The 20,847-nt window shown below is 25.0% G+C and overlaps 1 protein-coding gene across 4 annotated transcripts in view; it reads left to right on the top strand.

Moving 5' to 3' along the window:
* Window positions 1-20,847, top strand: part of LOC112679819 (peptidyl-prolyl cis-trans isomerase CYP95-like) — a 111,336-nt gene that overhangs the window by 19,850 nt on the left and 70,639 nt on the right. For all 4 annotated transcript variants that reach the window (XR_003148258.1, XM_025549739.1, XM_025549740.1 and 1 more), the window contains one exon: window positions 16,004-17,010. Coding sequence is in view for 3 of the 4 variants with exons in the window: in XM_025549739.1 (XP_025405524.1) it covers window positions 16,047-17,010 (964 nt within the window). In the remaining variant the exon portion in view is untranslated. The remainder of the gene's footprint in view (window positions 1-16,003; window positions 17,011-20,847) is intronic.

Here is a 20,847-nt window from a genome sequence, read left to right as displayed (position 1 = left end):
CGCATTTACTAAAATAATTTCAATAACTCCATGTAACATAAGTATGGATTTTCCAGATTATAAATTAAAAAATTATATTGCTGTTGATTTTGATTTTGAGCCAGAATTATGGGCTAGTGAACCAAACAATAGCCCAAGAACAACGAACGGAGCTGAAAACTTTCACATGCACTTCAATAGTCAATTTTATACTCACATCCTCATATTTACCAAATCATTCAAATACTTATGGAAATTCAAGTCGATACTAATTTAAAAACTAATTAATTAAAAAAAACTAAAGAAAATTCTATTAAGAAAATATTATTAAGAAATATTAAAAAAAAACAAAATTATATAAAAAAATATACTCTGATTATAAATCTAAAAAAGTTGACATTTTAACATATTTAATGCAAACGCGTACCAATATATAATTAGTATGTACTCAAAATTATTTTAAGGACTTAATTGTAAACAAATTATTGTAATTGTAAATAAAATTATTTTTAATTGAACAAATTATAAATAACGGTGGCTTGCTAAAGAATGCTAAATTAAATAACTCAAACAACATTTTTAAACCCGCAAGTATATAAAAACCACAATATGAATATAGACATAAAGTCCTAAGCCTTATAAAGGGTGAAGGAAAATGTTGTAGAGTATAATAATGAAAAAAATTGTTGGTCCACAGCCCAGGTTATAACCAATTCGAAAATTTGGAGGTAGGTACACAGGTTATGTACACCCTATACGTGGATATATTTCTTTGAAAAAAGGTTTCTATTGTTCACAAATTGTGCGCAAAGGAGTTGTAAAAAAGGTAAATTTGCGCAAATGAGTTGTAACCCGTTACGATCGACCACAAAAAAAAAAGCAACAATATCTTTTATATACCTACACACATGTTATATAGTATGTTACACTTGTTTTATTTCTTCTATTTAAAATATTAATAAGTAATAATAACTTAAATTTTTAAATTTTACATAATACATATTTTTATATATTTTTCATAAATTGATATGATCGTAATAAATACCATTTTTTAATAAGGAATATTCATTAGATTACATACGCACATCTACACAGCTACTCGACCTCAGTGTATAATTTCGTTTTTCATAATTATTTATTATTATATATTGCCTTAATTAATCATTATTAATTTAATTTTTATATTCATGGGTTAAACAAAAATATAAAATTTACAAAATGAATACTTAATTTTTTTTCTGAAAAAAAATGAAAGAGAGTAAAATCAACACGAATACATGTCGCAATCATCTTATTGGATACTACTGATATATAGTAATAAATAATTATGAAAAACGCAATTATATACATCAAGTAGTTAAATAGGCAAAGTGTACACAATCTAATGGATATTTTCGTATTAAATAACGGTTTTTAACGCCTTAATATAAATCGATAAAACATATATTAAAATACGTATTATGTAAAATTTAAGTTATTATTACTTATTAATATTTAAAGAGAAGGAAATAAAGGAACTGTAACATGTCTGTATATAAAATAACATATCGATAACGATATCAAACTGCATACTACTTATAGTTTACATATTTTGGTTATCTATACGTGCAATGTTCAATTTGATCATTATTTTATAGTAATGTTTATAATATAACCCTTTTAATTAAATGAATGAACAATATTTACTGAATATTTTTTTTATAAATAAATTGAATGTTTTGACATGTATTGATTGATATTTGTTAACTGTTGTGTGTTATGTGTATGAGCATCTGTTAATTTGATTAAATTAATAAAGAAATGGTGGCTTATAATTGTATGTATATTAATGAGGATTCTTGTATAAGATTTATTATAATAAAAATGAATAAGTTAACATATATATGGAAGAATGGATAATATTATTTTTTTTCGGTACGGTTCTAAAATGTAAAAATTTGTTTTTTTTAAAAAAAACCTCATTTTATTAAAATTTTTCCATTCATTCAATAAACAAAGTTTATTTTGTAAGACCTTCCGGCAATTAAATTGTCGGTCAACAGACAGAAACCGTGCTTGACGATAAAATCTGTCTCGCACATCACTTTTTAAACAATAGTTGGTGATTTTTAATTTAATACTATAAGTTATAGATATTATTTTTCTTGGCTAGTATAATATATAACTAAATAATTGTTTTTATTTTTAATAAATCAATTACAAGTTTATTTTGTATTAAATATTATAATTTAAAAAATATAATTCCGAAAATAAAATAATACAAAAAAGCATTTATATACTTAAGAAAATGTAGGTAGAAAATCAGAATTATTTTAAATCTTTTTTATCTTTTATTTTATAGTCTTAACAAAAGTTTGGCTATCTTTTCAGCTTATATAATTTATAAAACTTCTTTAGAATTTTTAAGTGCGTAAAACAATTAAAATATGTATATACGTAAAAATAAGCATTGACTACATAATTATTTGTTGCATCAGAGGTGGGTTAGTAATATTTTTCAACCTGGGAAATATAAATCGAAGCCAACCACAATAACTATTTTTAATAAAAATCTGTGATTTTACATAAAAAAAAAAAAAATAGTTAAAAATATAACAGAAAAATAAATTTATAAGCAGAATTTGATTTACCCTACAGCCAGTATAACAGACCAGTTAATATTCATTTTAAAATTATATTTTTTTATTTTTTTTTTTTATGGCGCTTGACTGATTTTTAGAAAATCAAGAAAATTATTTTTGAAGTATTATTCATGCTCAATTTGTTGGTGAAGTATAGTAATTTTTGTGTAACCATTGCACATTGTTTGCATTTGCTTTATGAAATTGGTATCCTGTCATAAGCTCTCATATTTGCTCTTTTACATTTTTTATGCATCTACAAGCTCTATAACACTTGCGATTCAAATTGGTCACTTTTAAAAGTTATTATTTTCGTTACTGATAGAAATAATTTTTAGGAGTAAAGAATTGTACAAGTTATTACGACCAAATTATAATATATATTATATATATATATATATATAATATTTAGTTTTAGCTTAATTCAACAGTTATTTGCAATGATTCGTTCTAAAAATAATGACGGATGACTGTGATTTATATTGAAATCAATTATTCTTTCTTAGTTTTTCAATACACATAATAATCATAATATGAGGATTGTGAGTAACGAGGTAGAAATTCACCAAATTAACTTAATATAATACAAATACACGTATATATATTTTATATGAGTAAATAAAGATTGTGTAAAACGAAATTAATTATGTTTTTAACGAGTAAAAACTTTTATGGTACTTATACATTCAAATTTTATTAAAAAGCTGTACGTTGAACTTCCAACTAAATAGTGCCGTAGGTTTGAAATTTGAATTTTCTTCAATATCTCAGATTATAATAAAACCCGAACAGCAGTAGTTTTCCTTTTTAGCAAATTTAAATATTTTTTTCAACACATGTAGAATATTCATTAAATTAATTTTCTTATCTAAATCAGTTTTGTGAGTCCTCCTGGGTTCTATTAATTCATTAGAAGTTAACTGTTGATCCCATGGTTAATTCAGTGGTACATCTTACTTGCAATGCGCCACTGCTTAGATGATTTTGGGACTTTGACATAATATATGAAGTATATAACACATGTATATGTATTTGATATAATATATGTAGTATACATATATTATATACTACATATTGGTGATCGCAATAATTGCGCACAATTATCGTCCCTATATTAATGGGAATTTCATTTTCGATGTTCAAAATCATAATTTAAATACTTGATGATAATGAGCCAAAATAGTGGATCCACATTAAATCTAAAGAAATATTTATATATTTTTGTTCCGACTAAGAAAAAGCTGATTTTAATTGGCAATGATGTTTGAAAACTATGACATTTTGAAGTGTTATTATAGTTTTTTTAATCACTTGGTATACATTTATAAACTAAAAGTTCAACGATTTTAATAATTTAATGATTTTTAAACTATCTTACATATTGAAAAACTGGCTTTTATATATAATATTAAATTAAAAGCAAATAATAAAATATTCAATACATTATGCAGTATGTTAAATGCTTAAATATTAATATTAACATTAAATATTAAAAGAAAATTGTGCATTTAACTACAATAATTAAATACTTTGACATCAAATATTATTAAATAAAATAATACTGTATATTCTTGTTTTAGCTAAAAAGGACTACACGTAGGCGAATAACTTATAATATGGAATTCATGTAATAATGATAAATACATTGCTGATTAGCGGTACTTAAAAATATAAAACCATAAATAAATGAGAAAATCTTATGACATTATTTATTTTAATCGATAAAAGAAAATAATAAATCATATTGTATAGAAATATCTCCATGTCTCAAATGTGTTGTATTATTAAAATAAATAACAACGATAATCTTGTGTACACTTATCAAAATTATTATTAAATAAAATAATGGTATATATTTATTATACGAAATTTTTAAAAAATCATATATACTGTTATTGGTTATACATAAGTATACGTAAGAATACATAAGAGAAGAATACTGCATAATTAATATAGAAGTCGATCCGTCCTCGTTGTAGTAACACTTAAGCCAAATTACCCACTATTGATAAACCATGTTTAAAAATAAATTCGTTATATTACGTATTACGTATTGCATTAAAATGCAATTTTTGTTTCATATATTAATTAGATATTAGTACTTTTGAAAAACATGACCATATTGATTCTATAATAGTTACTAGTATAATGTATTATTTGATATGATAATCACAATTGTATAGCTTATATTAAAAGTTAATATTATAGTGGATGGAGGTTTTTAGAAAATCACCCAAACTTAAAAGAAACTAAATATTATTTTTTCACAGATAGAGTAAACATATATTTTTAAAAGAAATTTTGAGAAATGGTGATTATTCAAAATATTATAGTAGACTATTATTAATTAGTTTATTTCAGTTTAAATTTTAATGATTTTTCATTCATTCAGCGTATTGTAATACTTGTAAATGTATTATTATGTTTAAAGAACTTTATAGCGTAAGTTTAATGATGATAATATAATACCATAACATTTTAGATGTTTTGATAAATTTATTCATATAATATAATTTTACGAAATGTTTTTTAAAATACAATGAAATTTGTTGTTATTTTGAAGTTATTTCATTTACATTATTTTTGAATGAGTTACATTCAGTTTGAATTATTTTTGTAATATGTAGTTAAGTATAAGCATCTAATATTTTGGTTTTTTGACTATTGTATAAGCTTATGAATAATTTAGCTGGAAAATAATTATACCTGTTGTTAATACTACAAAAGAAGCCAACTACTAAAAATATATAAAATCGGTTATAAAATCGTTAATGAAACAAAATATACTGTCAAAAAAATATTTTCTAGATTAAGTTAAATTATTTATTATAAATAATATGAGATTTTTGTATGCACATTCCTTAGTTAAAATATTTAGTGAATTGGATGAAGTTATAATAAAATTTTATTGAGAATGTAAAATGTATTATTGCTTATATCTTATTTGTATTAGTTTTTAAACAACTTAAAGGAGTTCTAAATACGTAAATTTAATAAGAAATTCATAGCATAAATGTTAATTTAATAAAATCATTACTTTACGTAGGTATTTCTAAACATACTTAGAATAAAATATAATTTTTATAAAAATGTTTTTCTTTTTGGGTTTTATTATTTTGTAGAATGGAATTTATTCATGAGTACCTTCAGAATTATATGCAATGTCCTGTAAATTGGCATTAGTAAAATAAAATCACAAACTCAAAAAATCGCGAAAAATATGAAAAAATAAATGAAGGAATACATTGAGAAAAATTTGTATTATATTTATTTCCAACTATAAAATATTTATTTATATATTTAATTATGAGCATTAACCACTTCCAAATTTTTATTTTATTAATAAAATTTAAATGATATCAAACTGTAAACGTGAACTCAAATAGAGTCTATATAACAAAAATAAGAATTATGCTCCATATTGTTCATATTTCAGTTTTTATAGACTTTATTTGAGTTCACGTTTACAGTTTGATGTTATTTAAATTTTATTAATAAAATAAAAATTTGAAAGTGGTTAATGCTCATAATTAAATATATAAATAGATAGTTTATGGGTGGAAATAAATATAATACAAATTTTTCTCAGTGTATTCCTTCATTTATTTTTCATATTTTTTCGCGATTTTTTGAGTTTGTGACTTTATTTAATAATAAATTTTTATCTATTAGTGTTTGAAAGAAAAGTATCGAGGACAATTTATGGACCATGTAAAAACGAATCAACACGCGAATGAAGAATATGCGAGAACAAAGAACTTCAGGTTTTATATCAAAGGCCAAGCATTAAAGAAGATATTACCAAAAGAATATTGAAGTGGGCAGGTCATTCTTGGCGAAAATCAGGAGCATTAGTAAAAATAGTAGAGGAGAATTTACCACAAGAAAAACGACCACTTGGAAGGTCGAGATTACGCTGGGAAGATAAAGTAAAAGAAGATATAGAGAAAGAGAGACCAGGGATGGATTGGAAGGATTTAGCATTGGATAGGGAAATGTAGAGGCAAATCTATTGAACGACATGGTCTAGAAGGCCGAAGTCACGAAAACAGTACAGAACAGATATATTTTTAATTCGAAAACGGTTGTAAAATACACATATTTTAAAACTCCACACTACTAATTTTATGTATCTATTTATTTATTTGCACATAACTATTTATTTATATATTTAAATTGTATTATTTTTTCTCATAATAACTATAATATAAATAACACTAATTTAATTCTTAATGTTTTCATCATTTTATGGTAATCTTATGAGAATCATTATTTATTATATACTATATAACTATTGACCGAAATGAAAATAATATACTATTATTACTAAATTAAATAACTGTCGACCATTTGTAATTAATATGTTAATGTATTTTTATATTTAGCAACTTTCAATATTGAACACTAAACACCTCTATCAGAAAACAAAACAGTGGAATGACAGGAAATCGATGCGGCGAATAGTGTTAAATCAACAATAGAGTAAATGTAATGACGTGTGAAGCGTGGTTGAATTTAGCATTGACAGTGTTGTCGTTTTAATTAACGTTTCGACGTGATTTTCTTGCGGCCATCGCGACCGTCATCACCATACAGGGGCGTCGCCACATTACTCTTTTGAATTTAAATGCTTTACTGGACAAAGTGAAAGAAAGATAGAGATATATAGATGGATAAATAGATAGATAAACAGATAGAGGGTGAAGGAGAGAGAGATAGAGAGACATACTATATGACCTATAATCATTTAATGTCTGTGAATCTTGGTGAACTGTAAATTATTATTATGTATTATTTAAAGACATTTTTATTTATTGCATATGGCAGTTATAATTATTTAAATTACTTTTATTTAGCCAAAATATATTTGTAACATATCATATCTATGTTTTATTTATTTTTTGATTTATATTGAATGAGGAATATAGTCTATTGATTGCTAGCATTTCCAAAGGGATATATATATATATATATATGTATATATGTTACGGTAAAAGATGAATATTGGCGAATGTCGTCATTCTTCGGTGAATGACGTCTTTTACTAAAATAATTCGATTATGTAGGTAAATAATGTAAAAAACCAGATTTTAAATTCAAATGTACATCTTTCATCGGTCATTGATGTCATTTACCAAAACTAGTGGTAAATGATGATAAATCTCAAATAATACACTGATTTTTTTTACAATAGGTACTATTTATAATAATGATTTATTGTTAAAATAAAAAAATAATAAAATAACAAAATACGTGCATATTAAAAAATTATTTATTTGTACAATTTTGGTTACTATGACATTTTAAACTGCACAACATTTCCACTGCATTGCAAGCACATTTTTTTGTACCACAACCAGTTTTACAGTTGCATCGATTAAATCCTTGATGGCCAGCTATTCCATGTCCTGCTGCTTCTCTTTATGTTACTTCCCTGTCTTTAATTTTTTTTCATGGCTTCATCTAGCTTTAGAAATTTTTCTTTACATGGAGAAATTTGTGCTCGTGTATATTTGTGTTTCAACACCCCATATTCTGTCATTTCTGTCACAAATTTTTACAAATAATATTATAAAACACACATTCGTAGCAAAGACAACTCGCTATAATATATCCATCGATACTAACTAATAAACTAAAAGAATATCTCACATTATTACTCGGGTTATCGACGTTATTGCTAGTTGGGATTTTCGTTTATAAAAGTATTAAACATCATTCTCCAATTAAACTGGTGATTGACGACAATAACCGGAGAATGTCTGCATTTACAACGTTTACCAATTTTTAGGTAAATGATGTCATTTACCGGGGAATGACATCTTTTACCACATCATTTACCGTAACATATACATATAAAATATACATTTTTCAATATATTGTATATATTTATAATTTAAATTCAATTAATACTGTAGACTTATTATTTATTAGACTATTATTTTTATTATCTAAGTATCAATAAAGTTTAAAACCTATAAACTATTTATTTATATTATCTATATGTCCTTAGTCAAATAGTTAATATCAAACTTCATGTTTGGAAATCTCAAATATAAATTAAATAAAATATATTTATTTCATTATACAATGAATGAATTATACAATAAATGATTATATATAAAAACATGTATAATTATGCCTTTGTATATTTATATATATATGTATTATTTTTTTTTGAATACATTATACTTTGCTAGTATTTTAATTCTTATAGTCGACATTTTAAACTGAACTAATACGCTTTAAAAGACTGATCACCAAAAATTATTTATAGAAGATGATCATTTTTAAAGGTTAAATGTATAGCACTGGATTTTAATAATTTTAATTAAGATGTACCCATTTAGATAAATAGTTTTATCAATACTTAATAATAATTAACTGATATTTACAGGCATTTAGAATATACAACCTTAACGATTTGGTAGAAAAATGTTTGAAAATTAATTAATTTTTATTTGTACTTTATTGGACAATAGTTTTGATCAATAAAAAGAACCAGGACTAGAACCTATAGGTTTTTTCGATTCGGGTTTCGGTTTTGGTTGTTGAGTTAATTTTTTAAGGGTTCCGGTTTAGGTTTCGGTTTTTTAAAAGAGTAAAGGTGCTATAACCGGTCAGTTTTGGTAAATCCTAATTATTAGACATTTATTAAAAAATAATATGAAATTATTTATTTATTCTTATTTAAATTATAATTGTTTTATTTCTTGAAAATAGAAGGTACTATAAATAGTTGAAAAAAAAATAATTACAAACATATTAAATATATATGTATATATATATATTATATCAGCCTATTATATTTCTTTGAGTTAGCTTAAGTTATCTTATTCCAACTCATAGTAAGAATTTGTAAAATATTTTGTAATATTGTGAAATATTATGATTTGACGAAATAAATATCTTTAATTTAAAATTTAATTTTAATTAGGAATCAAAGTTGATACTGGATACTGTTGTAGCTACAATTTTTTTTATAAAATTTAATTATATTTAATACTTAATAGACAAGATAGATGATATACCAATGTAAATTGTAATATATTAATAAACATACAATAATAATAATAATAATAATAATAATAATAATACAAATTTACTTATATGCATTATATTACTACAGTTTACAACCCAAAATAATAAAAACATAAAAAGATTTGACTTTTATTTTTTTGAACCGATAAATGGACAAACAAAATAGTCATTACCATAGTTTTACTAGTCTAAATAACTGACTAAATTAATACTTTTATAATTAAGGTTACAGTTGCGGTTACGATTTTTCATTTTTGGAAATAAAGGTTCCGGTTTTTAAATTTTAAAGGTTAACTGGTTTCAGTGACGATTATTTTCGATTACGGTTCTGGTCCCTGTAAAGAACACTAGAACAATGTTCTATTTTCTAGTAAAACATAGTATAATATGTTTTAACTACGAATAAATATATAAATAATACTATAGTCTAGACTAACTAGTTTAATCGTTATCAATAAAAATAGTAGAAACATACTTTATAAGTGTTAACTAATGATAGTTGAAGCAAAGGTTACCAAGACTTACTGGTACAAAAATTGTCATAATATGACCGTTTACTGTATACAGCACAGAAATAGCTTTTATAATGAGTTCCTTCTGAGACTTAATTGATTGCTCTTACGTTATTATGGCTTATTGATGATTTACTTTAGACAATGTCATGATTACTACAATTTTGACTACCTTTGTGATAATCAAAATTGCTCTGTTTCATATTACTCTCGATTTCTCAGAAGAGCAAGTTAAATAGAAAAAATTAATTCTTTGTTTTTTTTCTTTATATAAATGCAGAGCATTTAACCACAATATTGTTAAAAAATTTATCCTTTGATTTATAGTCTGTATTTTTTAAGTCTACCTATGATAACTATTTATGAGTAACATGGTTATTTTTAGAAGTAAAGAGAGAATTACAAAAATTAAAATATTAGATTCTTTCGTATACTTAAAATATTCAGATGTATGTGTAAGTTTTCTTTATAATGTCCTAAATTAATATATTTTTTGAATTTTTTCTATTAAAATATATAAAAACTTAATAGAAAATCTCATTAGTTTGTGACTTATTTTTGTATTTAAAGATATTTAAAATTTACATATCTAATTGTAAAAGAACCAATTATTAATAAATGTAGATTAATGATAATATTTAACAGTATAGCGAATGATACAGTCATGATAATTCTTTGAAAAAATATACATGTAAGCAACTTAATTTTGATTTTTTGATATGTCAACAACTGTTGAGGGTTCTGTCAGCAGCCTTTATATAATAATGTTGAATTACTAAGTTGCTGAGTGGTGTAGCAATTTGTTTAACAGCAGGGAAGCGACACAATACAATGAAAAATTAATGAAGTAATAATGTTGGACTTGTGACCTCAGTGTAAACACAAAAAAATAACATAAAACTTTATTTTCAAGATTTTATTGTTTCTTTGTGAAATTTTCATTAGTTAAAAAGTTGATTTAGACTTATAAATGTTAATTTTATAATATTATTGTGTTGTTAATAAAAGCATGTTTATTACTGAACACAATTATAATTATTATTGTCTATTTCTATTACATCTTTCATATATTAATTTGTTTTAAATAAAAAAAAAATTATCCTTTATTCTCTTAAAAACTGAACTTTTGAGTTTATTAGCTATAGACTTGGAGGAACTATGGTCTAGAAGGCCGGTTACGAAAACAGAAACAGAAACTATTGAGATTGGGTGGATGGATTCAAAAGTGATATTTAAATTCTAAGGATAAAAATAATGAAAAAGTATAATGAGACATAGAAGGAAGAAGAGGTATGATAATTTTGGTGAAGCAGTTGAATAGCTTATATAAATGGGAAAAAGTAATATTAATGTTTATTTCAAAACCTAAACATATTTATTTAATTATTTGTTATTCCTACACTTAATAAAAATAATTTTAATTTAATTTTAAAAACAATAAATTATTTTATAAATTATGAGGCTTCAGTATAACATTATTATATTTATCATGAAATATTATAGAAATAGTATAATACTTCTTTGAATAACTATAAAGTATGAAAATAATTGTGAATTACGAGATGTAATTTTTGTATTTTATTATTAATTTTTTTATATGCCAAGTTAATTCAAGCACAAAAATATAGTTGAACAACGTAAGAATGATAAATAAATTACTAGACAGTTGTTAGAATAAAATTAAATAAACAATTGAGCAAATCATAGAACATGGGTTAGTTTTAGAATAATGTGCGACAAGCAGTAGTGTAATTGGGGGCCCGCAGACCCCACATTGCTGGGGAGCCCACGGTATTTTGGGGCCTTTAGTTAAAGTAAATTTAATTCCCATGAAAAAAAAATTGAATAATTGCTTTTTTTCAAATTTAATTAGTGTTAATCTAGATTTATAATAATCTATTATACGAAATATGTTCAGACCAGAGCGTTAAAGAAATGGAAGATGCAATAATGAAGTCTTTTGAAGTAAACAATATACAAATAAATAAATCTAGAGGTCAAAGATATGACAGGGCTAACGTAATGAGTGTCGTATACAATGGCTTGCAAAAATAAATTTGTGAAGGAAAACCGAATGCTGTTTGTGTTCATTGTGCCGCTAACAATTTAAATTTAGTACTGAAAGATGCAGTTTGCGTTCAACCGGTTCAGATATTTTTTAATAATATACAACAACTTTATACATTTTTTAGTTCAGGTATAAAAAGGTGGGATTTTCTTTTAAATATAAATTTAATACAAATAAAATTTGAAGCAATTATGATTGCAGATAAATGGAGCATAAATACATCCTTTTCGAAAAAAGAAACAGACAATCAAAAAATTTTTTTGACGAACACTGTAATGACCAATAATTAACCGATCCCGAAAATAATTTCAAAATCAATGTATTTAACATAAATATAGACATTAAAATTTCACAACTTCGTACACATTCTATAAGTATGAATAATATTGTGGATATGTTTAAATTAATTTTTCCCAAAAATGTAGCATTATACTCAGATACAGAACTGACCCATTTTGCTAATACTTAGTGAAAGAGTATTCAAATTATTTGTCTATATCAGCTATCAGATTTGTCTACAGTAAATACTTTTATTCAGAAGGATGCTATTTAACAATATAAAAGAAGTTTCTAGCATCAAAGAATTAGCTGAATTATTGATTGTTCAAAATAATTGCATGTTACCAAGTATTCCGGAAGTAGCCATCGTTTTAAAATTATTTCTTACTATACCAATAACATCAGCTACAGCAGAACGTTGGTTCTCTAAATTAAAACTTATTAAGATTTATTTAAGAATCATTATGGCAAAACAACGTTTATCAGATTTAAGTGTATCAAGTATTGAAAACGAAAGAATGCGCAGTTTAGACATAAATATGTTAGTTGATAAGTTTGCTCGGAAAAATATTAGAAGACTGACGGTTTTACGGGGGAGGGGGATAGGTGGATCGCCATCCCCTCTTGAGCTATGTAAAACTAAAAATATAAAGGTCTTATCGATAATTTTATGCCAAAACCGTTTACTGTTTAGAAAAGTGTTTGCTCTTATAGAAATTTGACTGTTTGAATTTGAAGTTTGAGTAAAAAATAATTTTTGTTTTAATTTTTTTATTGATACCTATATTTTTATGTTATGCCATTGTGGCATAAAGTTTATAGAACTTAAAATTATTTCTCATGTATCAAACAATAGAAAAAAATAAATAGGATATGTATGCAAATTGTAAATATATGCAAAATATTTTCGCCTCCCCCTTGTGGCTTTTCAAGAACTGCCACTGCTAGAAGATCGCAGAAATTTAAATAAAATAATTCAGTAAAATTTAGTTATATATACATTAAGTAATAATTGTGTAATATTAAATAAATAATGTTATTTTTTATCATATCATAACATCATTTGAATTAAAATAAGTGATTTACCTATATCAGATTATTTTTTTAAATTAATATACCTACCTAAACAAAATTTTAGGGGCTTATTTTTAATTTTTGCGAGGGGCCCAAATTTTTTTCTTATGCCACTGGTGACAAGGATGAATACGTGATAGGTATGGAAAGTATACAGTTGATTTGATGTTAGAGGTCGACGTTTGTAAGCTTTTTGGTCATTTACCCTGTTTAAGGCGACAATCAATTTAAATTATTTTACTCTTAATACATGATTTAATTAATAACAATTATTTGTTTAATGATTATTTCTAAAAATAATAAAGCTGATTGATTTATTCAGATTTGGATAGTAAAAAAATCGTAACATGTTTATTTATGTTTCTAAATTTTTTAAAAATATTTCAACCAAAAATATAAAAGCTATATTTAAATGTTATTTTTTAAAATATTGACGTTAAACTATATAATACTGATACTAAACGATTTTTGAAGACATTTTTATGATTTTCTATGAATCATTTCTACGAAATTACATTATTTAGTGGTATTAATAATTAATTACAACATTATAATTATTAAAATGATAATAATTAAGTTGGTGATGATATAATTTCTTACGTGGCCATGCGTAGTATATTTTTATATTATTTGGTAACTAATTTTTGCCTACACAATTTGTATTTTATAATTGAATGTACTACCTATACCTACCTGCCTGATTATATTATTGTTATTTTAAAGTTTAAATCGTTTTCCAATAGATATTTTTTAATACTATTTTGAATGATAGGACATAAGAGTATAACTTATAACTAATTATGTAATAATTAATTAAGAAGAAAAAGTCGTGTGATTAATTATTTTAATTTAATCACTTGATTTAAAAAACATGTCTCGTATTAAAATAAATAACTAAAATGTATTTGATAGTAACACACACTAATTTAATTTAAAAAGCACATAATTATAACACACCAGTGTAATGTGTAGTTGGGGGTAGTAAATACATTAATTTTTTTAAATTAAATCTATAAAATGGTAGTAAGATGAGCATAGGGAGTCTTTATGATAACTGAGATAATTGGAGTTATGAATGTAAAGTATAGATAATTATTTATGTAGAAATGTAAATATTTATAATGGGAGATAGAAATCATGGAGAGTATGTATTGTTAAAGAAGACAAATACTCACATGACCACTTACTATATAAAGTCGAGTTCTATGAATTCATAAAAATTGACAATTTTTAAAAGTAATAAACAATATTTAATCTTAAATAATTAATAATTTAAATGATTAAATCTGTTTTTATATTTTTTTAAGCTAAGAACTTTTTTATTTATATATATTTAATTTATTATAAATTAAATAAATAATTAATAATAAATAATAATAAATAGTAAATTTATTATATTTATAGAATCAATAAAATAAATTATCGTTTTATTCAATTTATCGTACTTGCTGATACAACTATAAGCCTACTACTGGGAGCATAAATTGTTGGTCGTACAAATGTCATGTAAAACAACATCTTCGTAAACGGTTTATATTTATTTATATTACCGTATTCTTTTTGAAGTATTCTTATTTTTTTATCTCAAAGAATTGGATATTTTTTCTTTGATATTATCCTTCTTTTGATTTCCCGGTTAGTGATTTACATCAAGTTTTATGAAAAAACACAGATTTTATTTCGGAAACAGATTATTTCATTGTTTTTTCTGTGCTAATATTGTTAGTATTGCGTTTAATGGTTATTTTGATATTAATAGGTATCATTATTAAAGCAAGCTATTTATATTTATTGGTTTGAAGAACTGAATGAATTTGTTGGATTTTATTGAAAGTCTATGAACAAGGCATGATGTGTCATATTTGTTAGCCATGTATAGGCAATTGATGCTGCGGTTTAGTTGCGTTTGACGTTTCTATACCTAGGATGAGTGACTATCCGAGTGCTTTAATGATGAATGTATGCATTCATAAGCACAAATAAATAGTATAATATAATTATCATATTATTTTTTTAAATTTAATAAATACATTTGATTTTATTACTATTTTTCTTTAAATGTCTTACCGTCTTAGTGTCTTTTAATCGATATAACTACTTATGTACCTGGTATATAGTTTTGTTAGAAGCTGTAATCACATTTTAACTTTTTAAATAATTTAATCATAAAATGCAATATTATTACAGGTTATTTAAAAAAATCTATTGGTATGTAATAAATAGAAAAACAGTACTTATATTTGTTGACACCTCTAAACATATTATATGATTTATTTCTTTAATTTTGAGTATTTTATATTTTATTGCAATTATAGTAGTATACTTCTAGGCCTTAAGACATAATGCATTGTTTGTTTTAACATAATGTATTTATACGTATTTGTATTATATTAATCTTGATTGTTTTTTTTCTGTTTTTGAAAAATTAGGTGGCTATTCGTGCATCTAGTTACTGATGGTTTAGATGACAAAATGCTTCAGAGATCACCCTCATCTAGAAAAAGACGTGCAATCAACAATGATACACGTCGGACAAGCGTCGCTTTCAATCTGGAAAATCAGTCGACGAGGCTTACGGAAGGCGGACGACAGCAGTCATCGCCACAACACAGTGGGCAACACAGAAGAGCTAGTATTGCGGCCACATCACCATCGGATGGTTTCGAAATGCGGCAACGGACTAGAATATCACCTGAGGAAGAATTCTTTGAATATACGCATAAACGAAGCCCCAGGCCAAGTTTTGTATCTGAAACTAAGGTACAGTACATCGACAAAAGTCCTAGAAACAGTCTGGTTCCAGAAATGTCACGAAGCCCGCGAGCCAGTTTGGTACCAGCTGACCACAGAAAACCACCGCGATTGTTACCAGAAGAACAACAAGATTCGTATACACGGTCTAGTCCGTCGAGGCTAGAAGTTGAAGTCAACCGGAGTCCAAGACATAGCCTCACGTGTGAGCACCCTGATCCAAGGAGTCCGAGGAGTCCAAGAGGCAGCATGGTGCCAGAAGATGATTATTCAGAATTGAGATCCGGATTGCGGCTAGACGTGGAGAGCTTTAACCGGAGTCCGAGGTCGAGTACAGCCGGCTTGGACACGGCAAGAAGTCCAAAAAATAGCTTAGTGCCGGAACCTAGTCGATCACCCAGAGGAAGCATAGCGTACGATTTAAATCGTAGTCCTCGAGGTAGTTTGGCAGTAACACCTGACACAAGCCGTAGTCCTAGGGGTAGCCTGATACCGGACCCCGGGAAAAGTCCTAGAGGTAGCGTAGCGTCAGAAGGTGCATATAATATGAGTCGGTCAGCTAGGAGTAGCATACCGATGGCTGATTCAGCTTCTTTGGGAAGAACTCCGAGAGGAAGCATTAGTTCAGTATCGTGTGTTCATTTTGATCCACAGTTGAAATCTACTCGAAATTCAAAGGAGCCGGGTAAGTTATTTTAAATAAAAATAAAATAAATATTCAAAAATCACTTTTTTTTTTTTTTTTAAATATATCGCAACATTAATGATCCATTTGACTATAAATATAAAATAAATATTATTTAAAAAATGAAAGAAAAACAAAATATTTATAACAATGCAATACCTAATTGTAAATTACAAAGTATCACGGGGAACAAAAAAAGAAAAAAAATATACTATGGTGAAATTTGTTAAAGAGAATTATCTTTTGTTTAACAATGATGATCATAAATTCTCAAAAATAATTCGCTAAATAGGAGTATTACTGTATAATTGAAAATATGAATAATTTTACAAATTATTTAAAATGTCTAAAAAAATAAATTTTAATTATAAAAATATGGTATCAAATTTAATTTTGATGAATAGTAAAATTTACTATAAAGTTAAATTAAAAATATTCGTAACATATTACTTCATTATTTTTCTTATGACTTTTAATAAAATATATGGCAATTAAAATATTAACTAAGCGAGGTATAGATAAGAACAATTGAACAATTTTTAAGGGGAAAGGGGCTTTATAATAATCTACTTACCTTCCATTACAGAATACAATTAATAAATATCAAACTATAGTAAAATAATTTCATGTTTATAAAAAAATAGTTCTGAATCTTAAGGAGGTTTAAACACGCCCCGGAGCACAATATTTCTTAATCCATCCCTGTACATTAGTCTAGTAATTATGAATATTTTCTAAAGCTGTATTTTGGTGTATAGAGTAAAAATAAATTAAGATTATTTGAAGTTGTAGAAATTAATTTGAAATTTACAACCTTGATAACATTCTAAAGTAGAAAATACAAATTAACGTAAAACATTAAAATAAACTTTCTAATTTTAAAATAATAAATTAAATTGTATTATATTTTGGAGAGTCTTCTTATATATTTAAATTAAATTTGATGATCTTGGAGTTTTGAAAGGATCAATTTTTGAATTCTCAATGCGTTTAATAAATTAAGATACATGTTTAATTTTTCTTATGTCAATTAGTATGATTTATAGTTTTACAAATACTAAATTAACGGAAGAAATCTTTAACCGTTGGGGCCTATGAGAAAGTTATATTACTACCTAAATAATAAAATTTATGATTTTATTTTGTATATAATTGAGTATATTACATCGGTATAATGTCACGACGTATAATATTATATATAGTTATTATATTTATAATTATATATTCCCGAGTATGTACGTGATGTTTTAAATGAAATGCGTTTTGTTCGTTTTCGATTCAATTAATTAAATATATCGCATTTAAAAGAAATTGCAATGTATTTTATGTGTAGATAACAATGTAACAGTATTACCTATGGCCATTACACGGTTGAACGATTTCCGGAAATGACGCGCACGTGTGTATTCGTATTATAGTCTTTACCGCAAGGATATCCGTTCACGTGGCTTCAGGTTTGCATTTTTATATGCAATGACTTAAGGGGCGTTTATAGGGGATATTAGTATTAGTTAATAAGCTCTTTTACTACGAAGTATAAAAAGAAACCGGAAACGAGTTATGATCAAATATAAAGAATACACGCCATTTTATAATCGGTTAATCTCTGTAAAGTTGTTTTCACTTTATTTATAAAAGAGCATATAAATTATATCATAATACTAGCTGGATAGATTTTTTTTTTTTTAACTTATAAGTGGCTACTATTGAATTTTTTTGCTTTCAGAATATTGGATTTCAAACTATACTAGACTTTAATATATATAATTATAATGGGAAGTTTTTAAATTAATAATTTTTACGTCATAACTGTCGTATTTGATAAGGTAGAGTGGAGAGGATATGCTTTCGCAAGGTATTTTCAAATGTATTGATTTTATTTTTAAGTAGGAAGCTTGCATTTTTTAGAAATATAGCTTTCATATGTTTTTCCTCAATACAATTTTAATATATGGTGAAAATATTCATTGAAAATACTATTTATAGAAAAACGTAACGTATGAAAATTATTAAGTATTTTGCATACAATATTATTTAACTATGTTGGAGTGAAAATCTGGTTGGGACGGTGTTTATTGACAAAAAGTTGTCATTTTACATGTTCAAATGTTATATGAACAATGATCAAAAATCTAATAGGAAAATGACCATTTATTATATGTTCCTGTATAGTTGAATATTTTGAAAGGTTTTGACAATGTAGGTAATTCACTAAATTTGTGCACTCCTTGTTTTATCATTAAGTTTTTTATTCTTTGATATTTTTCGTACCATTTGGATTTTTGCATTAAACGACCATAACCTAATACATTTCCTATAAACTATAGACATCGATAACTTATTACAAGTTTGATTATCATTTATCGTTGACTATTTGTCATCCATCCTATACGAATTGTTTCCATTTAAGTTTATATAAAACGCTACAAGATAGGAGGTATAAAATATTTATATAAAAAAAAATTATATTAATTACAGTTAGTTATACAGTTGCTCGTATATGATTTTGTATAACGTACAAGAAAAATAAATATTTTCTAAATTACATTTATTTTATGATACTATATCAAATATATATATATATAAATATATATAATTTGAAATTTTTACATTAGTATCACAAATAAAGTATTAAAAACTTAGGTAAATAACTACAAAATTTTTGTATACAATGTTATAAAATATATGTTTTTATATAAGTTCTAAATTACTTTTGTACAATAGGTTGGAAAATTTTATTGTTTTTATAATCTTAATTTGTGCATAATCCACATATTTGTCAAAAATGACGTAATTATAAACATTACAAAGACAGACTACAAATGGAACAAGTAATATGAATTCGTATTAGTTACCAATATGATTAGTGGTGTATAATTGTTCTTTGTATACATAAATTAAGTCAAAATATATTTAATGGTCTATCTTTTTGAGTAAAAACGATTATACCGATTTATACAACAATACCACAATAATGTATACAGTGGAAGAATAACATATATTGTAGTATACACAATATCTATATACTATTGTAACTTAGATATAAGCTAGAATTTGAAATGGAGTTTATTCACTTTATACACAATTGCAAATTGGTATTGACGAATCAGGGGATCAAACATGGTACTCAATAGTGTTCAATATGTGTTTTTCGAATTGTGTTATCGATTGTATATATTTTTGGTGGTAAATCGATGCAAGTCCTAATTATTTGAATTCTGATTACTTAGATCAAATTAAGCATATATTTATCTCGGAAGGTATCTTTTAACGCTTGCAAAAAATTTTCCTACAAAACAATACATATTAAATGATACGTATAGAGTATTTGTTATTATTAACTATTTGATAAGTTAAACCTTATTTCTGATGGTCTATAAATTTCAAAAATATTTTGAATTTCTAGAAAAATGAAAAAAAAATGTAACATATAAATTGGATACTTATGAGCGCTTCATTTATTCTGATTAGAATTTAGTGTACCATTAAGATTAGACTTAAGAAAGGATTATTAATTATTTTCATTAAAAATAAGTTTTATATTTTAATAACATGCGAATCTCTTAGGTCGGGTGAGATTACGGGGACAGAAGAATGATATTACTTTACTGGATTTATAAATTTGAAATCAATGTGGCATTACTCCCAAAAGATTTTGAACGAAAGAGATCGATAGATCAGATTATACTTCTAAAAATTGTTGGTATAGTAGTATAGAATTAAATTTCTTAATAAGGTAGATTGAATTTTTAATAATATAATTTTACAATAAAAAATCTGCAATATAAGAATTCTTTGAACATTTCAAGTCACTATGATTATTATTGTTAGAGTTAC

The sequence above is a fragment of the Sipha flava genome, unplaced genomic scaffold, assembly GCF_003268045.1.
Source record: "Sipha flava isolate LNK unplaced genomic scaffold, YSA_version1 168_pilon_pilon, whole genome shotgun sequence".
Taxonomy (NCBI): domain Eukaryota; kingdom Metazoa; phylum Arthropoda; class Insecta; order Hemiptera; family Aphididae; genus Sipha; species Sipha flava.
Note: the sequence above shows the minus strand (reverse complement) of the source record. Positions and strands in the feature narration are given on the sequence as shown.